Source organism: Hoplias malabaricus, chromosome 1, assembly GCF_029633855.1.
Source record: "Hoplias malabaricus isolate fHopMal1 chromosome 1, fHopMal1.hap1, whole genome shotgun sequence".
Classification (NCBI taxonomy): Eukaryota; Metazoa; Chordata; class Actinopteri; order Characiformes; family Erythrinidae; genus Hoplias; species Hoplias malabaricus.
The window spans coordinates 40,090,232-40,109,288 of NC_089800.1; the positions used below are offsets into that span (position 1 = coordinate 40,090,232).

Sequence of the window (19,057 nt, forward strand, 5' to 3'; positions counted from 1 at the left end):
CCTTGACAGGACTGAAGACGTAATAAAGTGTGTTTTCAAGTTCTTTTTCTCTGTCAGCAAGGTGTAAAAAGGTTTTCACTGACACCTTTTCTGCTTCAATCTTCAGCTTGTATTTTCAAATGGGGACAGGTTGGGGCCAGTGCAGCAACTGCACCCTCTCCTTCTGCAGCCATACTGCATGCAGAATGTGCTATGGTAATGTCTTATTAAAATATGCATGATCATCCCTTGAAAAATAGTCATTTTGGAAGGAGCATGTGTTGTTGTACATGTTTTAGCATTTACAGTGCTGTCACTGAAGTTATCTTTGACACAACCCCATACCATGACCAGCAGGTCCTCTTCTTTTTCAGTCAGGAACACACCACATCCATTTCTGACAAACATTTCTTTACAACATTATTATATGGATTTTTTTTCTGACCACATGGGACACCACCGTTTTGTGATGCTTCATCCCAGATAACGCAGAACCCAGAATAGTCATCAGTGCTTCTGGATATGGTTAATAAAAGGCTTCCATTTGTTGATCTAACTAGATGTTGTAGATCTCGACAAAGGTCTGGCAAAAAAAATCCAATTAAGGGTGAATGACAGTTGTTTACTCGGTGCTTACACACATTTGGAGATGTAAATAAAATCAGAAGAGTACAAGAACACCGGTGAACTAGTGAACATAAAGCAAAGCCAAATCAAGTCATTTTTGCCCTCTTTTCCAGTGATCAACTGTTCAGTAAGCATCCACACTCTACTGTGGAATTAGAGTGTTGAGTCACACCCATATTCTTTTGTTTTCTTTTGACATGAGACACCCACCATCTAGTGGTGCTGGTCATCATAGCAGGGGCCTAAATGTGGGTGGGTGTGAGAGAGAGAGAGAGAGAGAGAGAGAGAGAGAGAGAGAGAGAGAGAGAGAGAGAGAGAGAGAGAGAGAGAGAACTAATTAGGAGGGTTGGGCATTTTGATGTGTGCTTTATCATGATTTTAAGGATATGCAAGAGATGTGGGGTTAGAGGATCTTTTACCAGAAACAGAGCAAAGTATCCAAAATCATGTTTCCATTAGAGTAAAATCACATATGACTAGAAACCTAGCTGAGAATGAGCCCCTCAGGGAGCAGCTCATTGTCCAACAGAAGCCATTATGTTGTGCTGTCATGTTCCTACAGCAGCCTAGAAGAGACAAACCAGAATGCCTTCCTCCTTTTTATACACTGAAGTAGCAGCTTGGAGAGGGAGGTGTGAGGCCTAATGTTGCTTGCAATCTGCAATATCACTACTAAAAAGCCACTAAATTTTACAGAGGGCACTGCAAAATTCAATGATAAAAATTGGGACTGACTTATTTAACTCAAGGTTTTGTGTATTATTGGAACATTGCAGTTTTGTCCTGTAATGTTTGAGAAAGCAAATTTAAACCATTACACATCTGTAAATAAATGAACGAGGCCAGGGGTTACAGTGCGTACAGTATCATAAAAATCTAATGCTACAAATATTATACAACAAATTGTCACTTTCCAAAGGAAAATATGTATCTCCAAAATAGCACATTTACAGGAGAACGAAAAAAATAAATCCTGTGACTTTCAGTGGAGGTCAATATATAAAGAATATACAGATTTAATTCCAAGTCATTTTGAAGCATTTCTATTGGTTCATTCATTTTGAAATGTGAAGCACAGCTGCATTGTTCAAATGATGTTTTAAAGTAATATCAACACAAAAAATGGAGATACAAGTTTTTCATTTTTCATATGAAAACCCTGTGGGTACCTCTCTGACATTCATTACTTTTACAAGTAGGTTTTAGGTGAAAATACTATCTCAGAACTCTCAGAGGGTAACGTCCCAATCATTACACAAGATGTTTATAACCACATTATGTATCATTTTCCTGGGGTACCTTAAAATCTCTAGACATTGAGAACTATTCTGAACTCATAGCAGTTCATTAGTTAATTACTCAACTACATGTGTTTAAGAAACTACAGCCACAACAATTGTGTTAGGAGTGACATTGTGGATAACACCACTGATATTAATGTGGCAGAATGATGTCCAATTCCCTGCTTGTGTAAGCCCACCACACTAAACTGAAAGCAGTTCATAGGCATGAGGTAACACTACAATCACCGACATCTGAAAGATGCTCATAATTTTAAGTTGCTCTGGTAAGTGTCAAACGCTGTAAATAAGTTGAAACACAGTTGAACAAAGGATAAATTCTGTTTTCTACACCATGTCTTACTTGATCTATTCACTGCAGAGATAATGCAATGATCAAAACTAATTTGAGTTGACTTTGCACTACTATCTCACTGGCATGAATCAGTGGTTCCCAAACATTCTGCATGGTCAAGGGGTAAAACATGCACAGCAAGGGGCCTTTCGGACCATTGTAATTAACAAATGCTCTGCGATTTAGTCCTCCAACGAAAAAGACAAGCACCAATATTGTCATCTTCAAGTTGACAACAAGGGAGAACACACAAAACTCCTCACAGATAAAACAGAGGAAGGTTCACTTCTCCTACCACAGATTTTGTAACATATCAAGAAAACATTTCTCATGAAAGTATTAAAATGCAGTCTTTTATTTACACTTTAAATTAAGAGGAGTATTACTGATTGTGTTTGAACAAGGAAAATTTGTTGTCACACTGGAGCTGTTTCTTCCCCCCCACTATTTCATGACCTGTTGGTTTCTATGAAGTCCAAACTAACATGTATAAATGTGTTTAACACCATAATAATGGTCAAAAATTAATATGGAAGAACCTATATACAGTTACAAAAATATAACTCCTTTCACCAACCTTTGCCCCTGAAGGCTGTTTTAGACCACATTTCCAAAACTGGACAACAACATGTAACAGGGGGATTCTGCAGTTTTCCATCTGATAAATTCTGTTTAACTGATACAAGATGAAAACATTTTGTATGACAGTCACAGTCAGGGGTTTTATGTGAAATGTACCAGCCTAGAAAAACTTACCATAGTCATAATTGTTCACAGTGGTGGTGACAGGAAGCAGATATCCAAAGCTTTTAACTGCTTCAAATACTTTGCCAGAAGCCTGAGATATTGTTTTATTTTATAATAGCTTTCATATAAAAGTATTGGACTACATATATTTCAAAAAAAATGTTGGCGTGTTACATGCAAGGTGTTGTAAGGCAAAAGAGAAGATAAAAAAAATATTTTCCAGATGTGGCACCATTTAAGCAATTATAAAAAAATATATAAAATGTCAGAAAAAGTACAGACAGTGGTCTAGAATAATAAATACAATGGCAATATCTGTATTGTGTAACCTAACTTCTATCACCACCACTGGAAAGAACACTACTAACAGCATTTCACATAAAATCATTCTGAATGACTTTACATCTCAACCACTGAATTATGCAGAAACTCTGACACACACTGGAGGAATTCCTCTTTATGTCTCTTCAGAGCTGCCATTTGTTAAATCGGTTTTATCTTCTGGAAAACTTCTGATGTAACATTCAACCATTTCGTCCAGATTCATCTTTATGTGGTAATTGATATTAAGCATAGCCAAACTCTTTGACCTGTGGCTGATCGGTGTGTCTAAAAGATAAGCCTGTAAACGTTTCTGACCGGTCTCTCCTTGGTCACCACCAAGCTTAAATACGGGCAAGGAGGCAAGAATTTTCAGAAACGAATTGACATTTGGGAAGAACTTGACATCGGAGTGCTGCAGTGTCTCGAGAATGGTAGAGGGAAGCGTCACTTCCTTGCCCCTGTGTTTCCACTTGATCCTCCAGCAATGCAACTCTGCTGGCAACGTGTCTGGCTGAGGAAGGTCACTCCTGAACACCTCTGCATGGGCCTCCTCGGATGTATTAAACTTCATCTGTCCCATTACTGCTGGAACCAGAGACAGACACTTGAGAGCTCTGAGATGGTTGTCTGAGAAGATGTCCTTAACCTCCTGAGTGATGTACTCCATCACTGGAATTGTTAGGTACTCTTTAAAGAAGGACTCTGCCTGTATTTCCACAGGTTCCACTGCCTGCTGCTTCCTGAGGAACAGCCTTGGGACTCTGACTGGGATCTCCATTGCTGTAGCCAGGTTTACGGCTTCCTCAAACCAGAATTCATGGTAAACCTCAATGTTGTCAATAACCTCATGCAAAGAATGCAAGACGGCTGTTAAACTGCTGGCAGCGAAAAACACATCGAGTGTCTCTCCCTGTAGGTTTTTGCCAAATGCTCTTGTGAAAGAGAGAGCATTCTTTAGTACAACCAGTGTAACAACAAATTCAAAGTCTGCCAAAGCCTCTGAGATTGTATAAGCGTCACTAGTGATTTGGTCGTTCCACTTCAAGTCTTCGTTGTCATGTACGCTGTCCATGCACAGCAGAAGTGGCTCCAACAAATCCACAGCCACATCAAAGACATTATGCAGTTCTGTCCAGGTTTCACGACAGCTCTCTTTGAGACCATTCCCTTTCTCCACGTTATCTTGACAGAGAATGGAGATGGCACTGTCTAGTTCAACCTGCAGCAGTGGAGATGCCTTAAAAAACATGTCAGCCTTCTTTAGAACTGTCATCACATCCTGAACTCCAGTCAAGGGGATGCTGTTTGCTAGGTGAATGTTAAGTGCACAAGTAGAGCAAGGCGTGTTAATGGCCATTGGGTATTTCTCCAAAAGCTGGTTGGTTACAGCCTTCATCCTTATTCCAAGTACACCACAGGCAGCATGTGCCTGGCCTCGACAGTTTTCCATACTCAGGCCCCACTGCTTTGTGACATGAGACTCCAATTTATCTACAATAGAAAGCTCTTCTCCCTCAAAGGAGAGGAACTCTATAAACTCCTCTCTAAGGGTGTTGGTCTGGTCCACAAAACGTAGGAACACTGGGATATGCTGGCCTTCAGGAAATTCCACCAGCTCCCCAGTAACCAGTGAAAAAAACGGACCCTCTCTCACTTCCTGGAGAAGCTCCTCACGGATACATCTCTCACAAATGTCCAGCAGTTGCCTCTGCTGTGTGGTTGGGCAGTATTCCTCATTAACAGCCGCTGCTTCAAACTTCCCTCGCAGGAATTCGTCTCCTGCATTAATGCGGTTTTCCAACAGGGCCTGAAAGGTGCTAATAACAAGAGGCTGACCATCCTGCTCATCTTTAGAGGTGAAACTTAATGGTAAGCTTTGCTTTCCTATTAAATTAATAACTTCAAACAAAGACCTTAAGAACTCTCTTAGTTCTCTCTGGTGTGGGGTTAACTGAGGAGCGTCAATGATCTCTGTACCATCCTGACTTGTATCCTTTTTGCCCAGCAACTGTTCAATTGAATATTCCACTGAGAAAAAAGACAAACAACAAAATAAATACATTTTTTTTTTTTTACAAAACAAGATTCTATTTTCAGCATATACTGAGCAAATCAATACTCACATCTCCTCTCTTTCATTTTTTGCACCTCTTCATCTGTCTATAAAAACGAAAACAATCTGAAGTGATTAAAAAATAAAAAACATTACATTTAATAATAATATTATTAATAATGTTACTCCAGACTGTGTGTACTATCTTCTGGATTTGACCTGTCATTGGAGCTAATATATGCTATTATGATCAGACTGACTTAAATCTTATTGCCTCTTTCACACATGAACTCTGGAGAATTTCTAGAGAAACTCCAGAGCATCTGGTCCAGAGATGTCCTGGAGTGGTCTTTCACACATGCATCTTATAGCAGGAGATTTTCAGGAACACTCTCACAGTGGGAAATGTGTTTAAACATGTGCTTTAGGCACCGTGCAGCACCTGTGCAGGAGAATATCTGCACAATCAGACACCAAATATAAACAGTGCTCAAAAAACAAGAGAGAAACAAGCTCCCAGCAACATTAGAAAAATATCCCATATTTAATACTGGAGCATATTTACAGTACAAGCCTCGTCACTGACTCATGAGGGTCGAAAATACAAAAACTAAATAATCGTTTATTAATCGTAATCATGGTAAAATGTACAATTAATCAGGATAATGATTTGTGCTCATATCAGCATAACATTTGCATTTTATATGCCTTGTATTTAATCTCAGTGGTAATATTTCCTGATGGAATGAATGCGTGAATTAATGATTTTCTGTGACATAAACCCGTTTACCAAAACTTTGATCCGTTTGCGATGTCTGCTGTGCGGATTGCTGAGGTGGCTGGTTAAATCAAATATTGTGGGAATAGCTGTATCTCTCAGTACAGTCCGGTAAGGGCTCTGTAAAAAAAAAAATATGTTCAGCAATACATAAACAACACCACTAATAAACCCACCAAACCCCACCCCCCGGTTAGAGTATTACAGTACAGTTTACTGAGAGTACAGTATACTCTACTGAATATATAGCTTAGTTAGCATGGTTTCTAACCCAGCCTTTTTCGTTATCTGTGTCTGTTACCTGCCTCTTCAAAAAAGTAGAAGTGAATGTCACTGTAGATTTTCTTGTCTACATTGTTGTCTCACAGTTTCTCCTGCAAAGCTTCATGCTCTGATTTAGTTTGACTTCTAGTTTTATGTTAGAGAATCGCAAGACACAATCCTAGCTACCATGTTCTTTTAATGGTCGCAATATAATTGTAATTTAAGAATTGACTGATTAAGTCACCCTCAGGGGGGATATGGCTCACTACGCAGTGTAAATGACTATGATCATGGACTAAATACCACACAATAACACACTGACCAGTGGAGAAACAATGTTATTTGTTCAGTATGGATACACAGCCAGATACTCACAGTTTTGCAGATCATTGCTGGTTCAAAGTGTTTTGCACATAATCTGTAGTGTTTGTTCAACTGGTCTGGAGTTTTCTCCTCTAGATCTGCACGACGACAGTTCTCCACCCACAGTCTACATCTGTAAACAAAAAAAGCACAACTGTTACAACAGTATAAAACATTAGAAACAAGAGAATGTAATTTAACATGGATTATCCTTGTAGAGTATTTTGGAATAGGGACCTACTAAATCTCTGACAAAAGTTCAGTACTTAAAAGTACTTAAAACCTTAACACACTACAAAACCATTTGTATGAGTATGAGAGGCTCAATGCATAAATTTAGCAGATATTCCTACTTCTGAAATTAACAAAAAAAGGAGGTGTCTAATGTCTATTTTTAACATTTGACGGAAAAAAATAAAAAATAAAAAATAAAAAATAAAAAAAACACGTGTGGTATCACTAGTCAATTTGAATAGTAAAATTACTGATCTGTAAGCACTGTAATATTTGGTTATGATCTCCAACAGCTTAACTAAACTAGGTGATTACTTTGAATATAATTTGATACCACTGATACCTAATGCTTTAAAAGTGTGTAAGACCTAAAGCTGCATTCATTCAGTGAGTTAAATAATGTTACTCGGTTAAGCTGTAAAACGGTTGCAAAACAACTGCTCCTATTTTGCTTCATAAGTTGTAACTGAATATTTGCTCATGGTGTTTGTTGGTACTTTTGCGGAAAGCACTCCACTATCTGAACATAGCCTAAATGCATCTTTGTCACATTTTAATACGCACAGACACAAAGGAAAAAAATTTAATTGTCATTGAACCGCAATACAATGAATTTTGGACTCCACATTTAAGTCTTCTGTGGCCATGAAAACACAAACTTCCAGCAAGCAGTTGAAGGGCACTTCATCTGTATATGTTGAGGGAGGAGAGAGAGCTGATAGAACTGGCAACCTTTTTGTCTTTTTATAAAATCCTGAGGATGTGTTTTTTTTTTCACCATTTGTTGCTCTCCAATCTGTTTTATTGCTCAAAACTGATCTAATGCATTTACAAAGCCCCAGTGTCAGTAAATGGTTAAAAAAAAAAAAAAAAAACTGTCTCAGTCTGGTATGCTAGGCTTTCTATCATGGCAGAGAAATGTCCTCTAGAGTTCTTCTTAGGCTAGAAGTCAAATGTTAAAATATACAATGCGAGATGAGGATATTGCTCTAGTCCTGCTCCATAGGTGGGTAATATTTACTTATTTTTGCTTTTTATGATTATTTAAGATGAAATGTCTCCAATTTCAGAAGACAGCTAACTGCATTACCGAATGTGCTACAGAACTAAACAACTCAACTTACAAATGAGTTTCTTTTATAATTCTAACAGTGAATAAAACTTACAAACAACTTTGACTAAAATCACGTACAAACAACAGTCGTCGTTTTCCCTTAAACATAGCGTTCCAGTGCTTGACGTAAACAAACCGGAGAAAACAGCGTTTCCCCACAATCACTGACGTTCGCTTTAAACTGGTGTGAATACTGCCTTAGGATTGCGATGTAAGAAAACCTGGTTGTCTGATTTCGCCTGTTTGAGACCCTTTGGAACACCGAAGTTTCAAAGTTGAAATTCTCAGACATGCAGCTGGCTTCTTATTCCGTGAAATGTCTTCTAGCGCATACATATAAAACAACACGGACATGTTATCACTAGGTTTTCACTGGAGTGTTCCTTTAACTTCGCCATTCCCTTTCAGTGGCCTTTCCTGTCAGACAGAGGACTAGCAGGCTAGCGGCTAAAAACACTGCCACAATACTGCTGTTGTGCTTATTCGAACATTTTTTCTAATCCCTATCTCATTCTGACTCCTAACATTAGTTCCTTCTATCCTCCCGGGCTCGTTAATTAGATATTTACTGACGTTAGCGCTGATTCACCGTTGTCGCGCAGGCGGCTGTCTTGTGCAGCGTCGGCGCAGGCGGCAGGGTTTCCGACTGTTTTAGTGTAGCTTTGACCTAAAAGAGACCGTTGCAATCTGCTGTTAGTATCGCATTAAGTAGAAATTAAGCTGCAGTTTACCTCTCCGGGTCTCTGGGGAAGCGAAAGAAAGCCAGGTCCGACTGTGTGCTTTTCCTGGTGCAGTTCGGTGCCGCGCAGAAGTTGGGCATGGTGTTAGCCGGTGGTGAAACACTGTAGTAACGGTACTCGGCGAAGCAAAACAAACACTGCACACGGCGACTGCTGTGGGGCTATTTATTATACGCTACATTACTAACATTAGCGAACAAAGCGCCAAACGGCCTGAACTACTGACCCACAATGCACCTCGCGGTGTGTGTGTGTGTGAGAGAGAGAGAGAGAGAGACTCGCTCGAGCAGCATCGCTGGAACCGAGAGCGAAATACGCTTTTAAGTCAGCTAATGTCAATTATTCAATTATGTGTGATTTTGAGCACAAAAATAAAAACAGCCTACAAAAATAGTGAACAACACTGAAAAAAGAGAGCGAGGGTTTATGATCCTGAAAGCTATCGCTAGGTTCAGCTTTTCTATATACTAATACTAATTCATTATTCTGAAATGTTTTCTCAGTATTTTGAGATACTACTCACAACAAATTGAGAAAATCTCTCAATATTTTGACAGATAAAACGAAACAGATACCATCATTCGAATCTGAATTTACTTTCCTTTTTTTATTTATGTTGTGAGTTGATTTTTATCATTATACGCGGCGTTTTCCTGTACTCTTAGGGCGGGACTTCCGGTTGGCCTTTGTTGTTAACAACCGGTTGACAGCTAACAGCTAGCATATATCCAATTTTTAAACTATCCGCCTGCCTTTCATCATCCTATTGCGGTCAGAAACCGGGCATATCTCGCGATGGTATCACGGAGAAAAAAGTTTAACACGGAATATTATCTAACAACGACCCAGTCTGTTCCTCATCTTAAATCCAACCATTTAGCGTGGGTAAGGTACCACCACAGTGACTGTTTTTCTGACTGTGTACAATGTAGTCACAATAACTGCAAACATGCGTTAGTTCAAAGTGTAATGCCAAGCACGCTAGCGTAATTACCCCAACTTCTGGCCACTTTAATTACAATATTGGAAATCTTAGTTAACTGTAAATAAATAGAAGTACTTTAATCACTGAAATCAACATTTTTCAGGAGTCAAATATGTGTAGATTAATGTTCAAGACTTGCTTGACTTTGAAAAAAATATGTTTTTAGATAAAAACGCTTTTGTTTAAGTAGGTGCCAATACTGCTAAGATTATTGGCGTCCCCTAACTTAAGCCACCTCCCCTGCTTGTGACAGTCAAACGAGACAGTTCTCACCACATTCAGTGGTTTTGAGAGGTTCACAATGAGATCATGTTTGTCCTGTGTTAGTATCCGTACTCTACATGTCAGGACTACAATGGCGGTAGATTTTCCCCTCAGAGAAAAGGAAGCTAACCGGTAAGCTAACTTTTACACTGAGGGAAATATCTGTCGCGAAATGGAAATGTGTTGTGTTCCACATGCAGTTTTGCACACAAAGAATTACAACACTGTTAGAGACACTTAAATATTGTTTAGATATGTGATTTCTTGCAAGACTGATGTTTAAATGCCCTACTAAGGCTTGATCTTATGTTTTATTGTTTTACCCAATGCGATTGGCGAAGAGAGAGCGGAATTGCACCATATACGGTAGTAGCCAGAATTAGGGGACGGCCCGAAATAGGAGGAATACTGATATGTTTCCAAATGGTTGTGGGCACCCTTTTGATAATGAATTCAGCTATATTAATGTGATGACTTGAGTATCTCATTAAAACATTAACAGTTCCTTTACATAATAACGCTCTCTATATAATAGCTATTTGATGAATTGTAGATAGTGGATAACGTGATGTTACTAATGCTCGCGTGGCTGAACGCAATCAGCCTCCCCACAGCAGCATTCCAAAATTTAGGGTCTTTTAAATCTTTTCACAAAGGAAAAAAGGAGAGGCTGCTTACTACACAGAGAGGTTGTTAACATAACTGACAACAGGACCTGTATTTAGACTTTGGGGTGGTGGAGTGCTTTCCACACAGAAGTGACACTTATATAGTGGTCATTTTTAAAATGTGTTGGATCAAGTCTGTCAGACTATGCACTCTAATTAGCCTAGCAGCAACATAGCTGTGCTTGCTAAACTCAAACCAGGTTTATACATACTAACATACCAATACTACATCCATGTCACATGTCCATGTCAAAAATTACACATCACCTAATAAACAAGGGCAACTGCCCCTAGTTTTTACGGAAGTATGTAAACTGTCACCGTTTAATTTAACAGGAGTTTTATATGATCTCAGTAAAGTTACATTCACTTAGAACATTGTGTTGTTTTTATCTTTTGCCAAGGTTCAGAGTGCAGTGTCAAATGTCATGACAGGGCTCTCTTGCACTGATGAGCGGGGTAGATGGGATTCAGGGAAGCAGAGCAGAACCTAGAGCAGAAAAGATTCACTCAGATAAACGTCAAACATTACAGGGCAGATGCTTTTGGTGTGAGACTGGTGGGAAATGTTTGAGCCTTATATTCTTTTATCCTTTGGAATGGCATGTTTCACATGTATCTTTACATTGGCAATACTGTGGCTGCTGGTAGCCTTTTCCTCTGTCAGCTGTCTTCTTTTACTGGTAACGTAAGGAATCACCAGGTTCACTTTAATCCATCATGGTCCACTATCACTTCATCACCTGGTCTAAGGATCCTTGAGTCACAAGTGATGAACTTATCACTACAGCATCCTCCATATGCTGCTGAGATACGAGGCATCTTACCGACAATGAATAAATGAATTAATATTATTGTTAGATTAATAGATTCTGTATTTATTTAAGAAATAATAACCGAAAAATAAACACGTTATAAAGTTGTTGGTGTTAGCAACTTAACATTAGACCAAGCCATAGACTTGTGGTAAACTACTTTTAAAATTTCACACGATTACAGGACTTTTTTGACTAGTCCGATTGTTACAGACGGAAAAAATGCACCTATTTCAAGTTTTGAAAATAAACACACACATATATTAATGGTGTCTTTCACACCCACAGATGTGTTCAAATCAGAGCACATTGGTTTAACTAGCCACACATCAGATCTTTGTGCACACATACTAGTGACTGAGCAGTAATACTCAATGCCCAAGAAAACCTGAAAGCAAGCTCTTTATTTTAAAGGAAAAGTAACCACATTTAAGCGGTTTATAAAATTAAAATGTCTAATAAATACTTAATGAATCCAACAGATATCAGTTCATAGTATACCATACTATATATTTAGGCATGAAGTGCTATTGAAAAATGGCATGAAATCCCAAACATTTAAATTATTTTTAATTATTGGTCAGGTTCCATGCTGCATAAAATGGTTATTTCTAAAAAGTAGTCCATACAACCATCAGATATAATAATAATAATAATAAAACTACAAATAATTGTTACATTTAAAAAAAAAAAAGTATTACAACATTTGGATGCCATTTACTCAAAGACTGTACAGTAACATCACTTCATATTTCATAGTTACATAGTATGGTAAACACTGAACTGATATCTGATGGTTGTATGGACTACTTATTTAAAATGGCCATTTTATAAAGGAGTAAACAGTGACTCGTCATTAAAAGCAATAGACAATTATGTGGATTTTGCATGTCATTTACTCAAAAACAATGCAGTAATATCACTTCATACTTCCTAGGCCTATAGTATGGTAAACACTGAACCGTTGGATCAGTGATGTAGTTATTACAAATGATAATTTTATAAACCGCTTAAATGTGGCTACTTTTCCTCTAACAGGTTTCACGCGCATTGAGTAGTACCGCTCTTTCACTAGTATGTGCGCACAAAAAAAAGTATGTGCCCCCCCCCCCCCCCCCCTCAGGTGAGCCTTGGTACAGTCCACGCCTCTGACTGACACTTAGCTTTACCTAAAGAAAATAAAAACGGTTTATTTGAATAATTTTGACTCTGTGTACATCTTAATTTAGAATGGGTAGAAAAACATTTCTATATTAGACCAAACACTTTAATTAACATGCAGTAATAAAAAAAACTGGGCTCGTCCGGGATTTGAACCCGGGACCTCTCGCACCCGAAGCGAGAATCATACCCCTAGACCAACGAGCCGCGTATTTTTTATAGGGACACAGTCGGCTTTTGTAAAAAAAAAAAGGTCGATAAAGTTCAGTTTTAATTTCTTTATCGTGGATGACCAGAGAGCAAACAACAGTAATTATATTTAGCCAGAACACAATATCTTTCCATTTCGCGGACAACATTTTTGGAAAATAGCAATGGCGTCAGCGGGCGCCCAAGACGTTAAGGGACGATCGGCAAAGTACGGATCCTATTTAAAAACGTAAAAGGCGCACATCGAGGAGCGTGCTCGTTAAGAAAAACGATGTACAACACACATGAGTTAAAATAAACATCCAACCTTAACATACGAGTATTTTTTACAGCAATGTAGACAATGTAAATATTTACAGCAAGCATGTATAGCTAGCAAATAAACTGCAACCGGGGATCACAGGTATCTGACCAAACGTACTAGCTACACATTTTATTTCGTAAAATATGCCTTAGTTCAGTTCAAATACATACATACATACAACAACACAACAAACTCCTCACAGTCACCCAGACTACGACTTGAAACCACAACCTCCAGGACTGCCGCGTCCCCCTCTCACTGTGCCGAATGTGCCTGACAGTAGCAATTCATTTTATGAAGCAAAATATCAATATCATCAGGTGGGTTGGCGACTCAGAAGTGTATAGGTTTGAATGTGTGAGTGAATGTGTGTGTGTCACCCTGTGGAGGACTGCCTTGCGCCAGTGATTCCAGGTAGGTTCTGAACACACAGCGACCCTGAACTGGATAAGCGGTTACAGACAATGAATGACAATTATATGAAGTACAGCTCTATACTCAGCTATAATGTACAGAGACACAGCTGACCAACATACAGCAGTTGGAAGGTAGGCCCTCAAACTGATAATATCAGTGCTCAAGTGATGTTTAAGTGTTGACATGTTAAAGGGAACATCTACGATTGTGGGGAACTGCAGTTCTCTCTGGTTTGTTTATGTTCAGAAGATCAGCATTTTTTAAAGTGGAATGGTATGTTTGAGAAGAAATAAAACGTGGCAATTTGTACGTGGCTAAAGTTCAACCTGTCTGTAAGTTTTTATTCACTGCATAACCTACCACAGAAATTCATTTGTAGCTTGAGTGGTTTTGTTTTTAGGACTTTCAGTCAGTTTACTTTCATGCAGTTGTGTTCCTACCTAAATATTATCATCATCATCATCTTTTCTGCTTAATCCATTTTAGGGTCACGGTGGAAACAAGCCCAGGTATCTCTGTCCCCCATAACTTCCACCAGCTCCTCCTGGCGTTCCCAGGCTAGCTGGGAGATATAATCCCTCCAGCATGTCTTAGGTCTACCCCAGGTTCTCCTTCCATCCTCAGCAGAGGCCCAAACCACCTCAGCTGGCTCCTCTCGACACGAGAGAGCAGTGACTCTACTCCCATCTACTCCCTGATCACTGAGCTCTTCACCTGATTATGGAGAATAAACCCAGCAAGCTGTCTGAGAAAACTCATTTTGGCTGCTTTCAGTATCCGCAGTCTTGTTCTTTCTGTCATTATCCAGATGTCATGACCATAGGTGAGAGTGGGTACGTAGATTGACTGGTAGATTGAGAGCTTTCTTATATGGCTCAGTTTTCTCTTCACCACGACGGTCCGGTACAGTACTTACTGCAGAAATACTTCCCCAAGTATTTTTTGATTACAATCATGAATGTCACCTTTTACACTGCTTTGTTGCTCAATAAAATGATTTTCACATTATCCATTTTGACAGAGAAAAGTGGACAGGTGAATGGTCTTAGCTTTAAACTGGCTTTAGCGGTTCAGTAAGGGTAGGGTTTAGGTTGAAACAAGAGCATCTCAAGCAGCCAAGGAACCATTAATATATTTGACTTTAAATTTTTAAGCACAGTGTTACGTAGCTGTATACAAGCAATGTTTTCTTTATAATTAAAAATGTTATCAGCACAAAATCAAAATGAACAGTTATTTGTCATTAACACTGGACATACAAGCTCATAAATAGCACTATACATGACATTATGTAAGGAAAAAATACAGGTTATAAAATAGAGGAGTGCATAACAAAGATGGAAAGCTCATAACTGATCTTCAAGATAAAATGCCAGCATCTCCGATATCTGCCAAAATAGGTGTTTTCTTATGTAAATGTTAAGACATTTGTTCCAAAGGTAGCACCATCTTCATCTGTGTCAGCCAAAAACTGACAGATGGAACGTGAGGGGTAGACCATAAAAATAAAATACATTTTTCGCATTCCAGCAGTATATTAATGAGCAAAGAATGTTTTCTTTTTTCATCATTCCCTAACACCACAATGAGCGGTAGCATAAGGCTGTGTTATGCTCAGTGGTGCTATTTAATATTTTAATGTTTATTGTAAAATTATATTGTTACATTTGATCTTTTGTGAAAATGTACATTATTTCCCAAACCCCATTTACATGTAAAATGGAAATAATGAATTTCTTTTGTAGATTAGAATCTTTTTCTACGTGATCTGACCATAAATATATACAAGTTTTATATACAGTTTTATATACATGTGCAATTCGTATTTAAAAGTACACATTTTCATCACAATATGTATAGGCTGCCACAATGCAACAAAATGTTATGTGTGATACATGTGTTTGTACTTGTTTTCTTTTTATACTTTTCTTAATTATTCTGGTAACACCTGCCCTGTTATCAGGATGATAGCATTATGTAAAAGGCTAGTGAAGGCAGATATGATGGTTCAAAGTACCTCAATCCTAAATTTGCTAACTTTCAGGTAAATTGTGGAATGGAATTTAGTAGAGCAGAGTTTCTATACCCACAGTATATATATATAGAGTTTGAGTGTGTGTGTGTGTGTGTGTGTGTGTGTGTGAGAGAGAGAGAGAGAGAGAGAGAGAGAGAGAGAGAGAGAGAGAGAGAGAGAGAGAGAGAGAGAGAGAGAGAGAGAGAGAGAGAGAGAGAGAGAGAGAGAGAGAGAGAGGCAGGCAGGCAAGCTGGGGGCAGCCTTTACTTTACAAAATGGCCTGTTTTTTTCTAAATCTGAGCTTAATGAAACATTTTCAATAAATTACATTTCTTAATCACAGAATGTCATTTTGATTAACGCAATTAAATGTTTTAATAGATTGATATCACTAATTAAAATGTTTAATTTAGAGAGAACAAGTTATATTTCCACCAGTGAAGGTGGCGCTCTAGCGCCCTCTATTGATCAGCTGCCCCTGTTGCTATGATTATAGAGTGTAATGGCATCTGGCAATGGAACTAGCTGAGATAATCAGTCTGAAATTAACCAAATTATAAACATCATAAATGTCAAATATAATAGTGAAAAAGGTAATAGTTTTCTAATGAATTTATTATTTGAAAACTCCTTTACATAGATTATGGCATCAACCAGTGTTTGAATAAAAATTAGACACACATCAGTCTATTGGTTTACTTCAGAAGCTCTAAACAGCAGTAGTTTTGTATATTTTTATTGTGATATCAGATTATTTATTTAATTATCAGTGTAACAAATGTTTTACTGGGATAAATATGTGATATTATGAATGGTAATGTAGCATTCATTTTAACACGTCTTGTGTGCAAAATACACTAGTTTGCTTCAGTATGTGTGTGACATGTAGGTGGCCAGAAAAACAAACAGGTGCTGCATAGTAACTGTGGCAATACAGCTTTACTTTACGTAAATAAGGTCTTAAACCTTTGTTCGAGTCTCTGCCAGAACAAAGGGCAGTGGCAGATTTACGTATTAACAATATTCAGCACCCTGAGAATGATTTATAGTCTTAAAATTAAACTAGAGGTTTGTACTAGCTTTATAAATATAAAATAACACTGATTTGTGATGGGCGGCACAGTGGCTCAGCAGGTAGTGTTGCAGTCACACAGTGGGTTCAAATCTCACTCGGGGTGACTCTCTGTGAGGACTTTGTTGTGTTCTCCCCGTGTCTGTGGGGGTTTCCTTTGGGCGCTCCAGTTTCCTCCCACAGTCCAAAAACACACATCGATGAGTAGATTGGCGACCCCTCCAGGGTGTTTTCCTGCCTTGTGTCAAATGATTCCAGGAAGGCCCCAGACCGACCGTGATACTGAACTGGATAAGTGCTTACAGAGACAATGAGTGAACTGATTTTTGACTTGACAAAACAAATCTGGCTAAGACAATGCCCATAATTACATTCCAAATGCATGTACAAGCTTTTAGAGTTCATTAACCAAGCTAAGTTTTAATAATAAGGCAAGGGAAGGCAAGTTTTTAAATAGATATCCTATTGTACACAATGACTATTCTAAGTCAAAAGTGCTTTACATAAACCATTCAGGGAAAAGTACAGATATGATAAAACAATTAAAGGAAGATAAGCAATAAAAAGATATAAAACTACAGCAGTATAACATATAAAACAATAAATACTTAAAATGCTAAAGGATATAAATAAGAGAATAAATGTCAACAGAGCAGTAAACAGTTACCTCACTACTGGTCTTCCCCCCTGAGGGGGAAATAAAACCTGAGGGAAAAGTAATAGAACAGTTACAGAGAAGTCATATACAAATTAAAACATAAAAGTGGATAATTGAATAAATGAATACAAGTTTAGATATTAGACATGAGGCAATTAAACAACTGAAATATTGCATAAATTGAGGGCAAGGTTTCATAGACATAGGCACATGGAAAGTGAAGGAATATTGACTTAAAAACTTTTGCAGTTGAGGCACATATAATATTTTCTGAAATACCTACTAAGTATATATTCTCTAAACATATCTGAGATATATTCTGTGTTTGTAAATTAACAGAGGCATTTTAAAGTCTATTCTGTAATGTACTGGAAGCCAGTGCAAATATTGTTGGACAGAACTAATGTGCTTGTTTTTTTCTGTCCTGTTTAAAACTCTAGCCACAGCATTCTGAATGAGCTGCAGCTGTTTAATGGATTTTTTAGGAATCCCAGTAAATAAATTATTACAGTAGTACACCCTGCAGGATATAAAAGCATGGATGAGCTTCTCTAGGTTCTTTCGGGACACAATGCCCTTCATTCTGGATATATTTTATTTTTTTTACCCTTATTTAACTGAAGAAGACTTTGGGTTATCCAGTTATTTATATTTTCCAAACATTGTCGAAGTGAGGCGGTAGTAGAGCGGTGAGAGAACCAGACATATCTGTAAATCATCGGCATAACTATGGTAATGAATGTTTTTGCCCTGTAGAATTTGGCCCAAAGTGAGCATCTAGAGATATGGAATTCCACGTCATGGCCATCCTTTCAGATTCATAACGGAAATATTGAAAAATCGCAAAGATTTTGTTCATAGAGGTAGATTTTTTCTCCATTTACTTTCAGATTTCCTATATTCCCACTTCAGTGTTTTGAAAATCAGGCTTTTTCACCAAGGTGCCTTTTATAATCACAAGTTTCTGCAGTAGCATTAATACGACGGAGTTTTAGGGCCACAGCGGTAAAAAAAAAAAAGATTCTGAGATTAAAGTCAGAATTCTGAGAAAAAAAGTCAGAATAATTCGCTGCGTGTAATGGAGCAGACACAGTGTAACTGTGGATCGCAGTGTGTTGCTTAAGTCATGCTGTGGTATAGATTTCAGGAATAAACACTCTTCCCTTCCACATCAGGGCCACAGTGTGATTAGTGTTTAAACCCTGAATCGGTGCACGAACCCAGGGCATGTAGTTTCACATGATACAATTAATGATCACGAAAATGATGGATACAGAACGAGTAAAACTCCGGCGCCCACGAGGCTCCATCGCGTTACGGCTCGGACTTGTACAAAAAAACTAAAGCCTTATGCATGAATTATTTATTAAACGCATTCACACGACATGACGCAGCCCCTGACTGAGATGCATAAAGGCTTTAGTTTTTTGTACGAGTCCGAGCCGTAACACGATGGAGCCTCGTGGGCGCCGGAGTTCTACACTTTTACACTGTGTCTGCTCCTTTACACGCAGCGAATTATTCTGACTTTTTTCTCAGAATTATTCCGACTTTTTTTCTCAGAATTCTGACTTTAATCTCGGAATCTTGTTTTTTTTTTTTTACCGCTGTGGCCCTAAAACTCCGTCGTA

The 19,057-nt window shown here is 38.2% G+C and overlaps 1 protein-coding gene and 1 non-coding gene across 2 annotated transcripts; both read right to left on the minus strand.

The window, feature by feature from the left end:
• Positions 1-1,663: 1,663 nt before the first annotated feature.
• On the minus strand, positions 1,664-9,129 carry thap12b (THAP domain containing 12b). Its single transcript, XM_066662547.1, has 5 exons — positions 8,850-9,129; positions 6,783-6,903; positions 6,156-6,263; positions 5,436-5,472; positions 1,664-5,340 (listed from the first exon to the last, which is right to left on the minus strand). The coding sequence occupies exons 1-5, from the start codon at positions 8,936-8,938 to the stop codon at positions 3,446-3,448; spliced, it is 2,250 nt and encodes a 749-aa protein (XP_066518644.1). The 5' UTR covers positions 8,939-9,129; the 3' UTR covers positions 1,664-3,445.
• A 3,757-nt stretch (positions 9,130-12,886) lies between these two features.
• trnap-cgg (transfer RNA proline (anticodon CGG)) lies at positions 12,887-12,958 on the minus strand. Its single transcript has one exon. It is a non-coding gene; the product is annotated as a tRNA-Pro (tRNA).
• Positions 12,959-19,057: the final 6,099 nt, after the last annotated feature.

Coding starts and splice junctions, on each gene's coding strand:
- thap12b (XM_066662547.1), bottom strand. CDS start 8,938: ATGCCCAACTTCTGCGCGGCACCGAACTGCACCAGGAAAAGCACACAG. Junction 6,264..6,782: donor CAGCAATGATCTGCAAAACT/GTGAGTATCTGG, acceptor TTTTTTTTACAG/AGCCCTTACCGGACTGTACT. Junction 5,473..6,155: donor GCAAACGGATCAAAGTTTTG/GTAAACGGGTTT, acceptor TCGTTTTTATAG/ACAGATGAAGAGGTGCAAAA.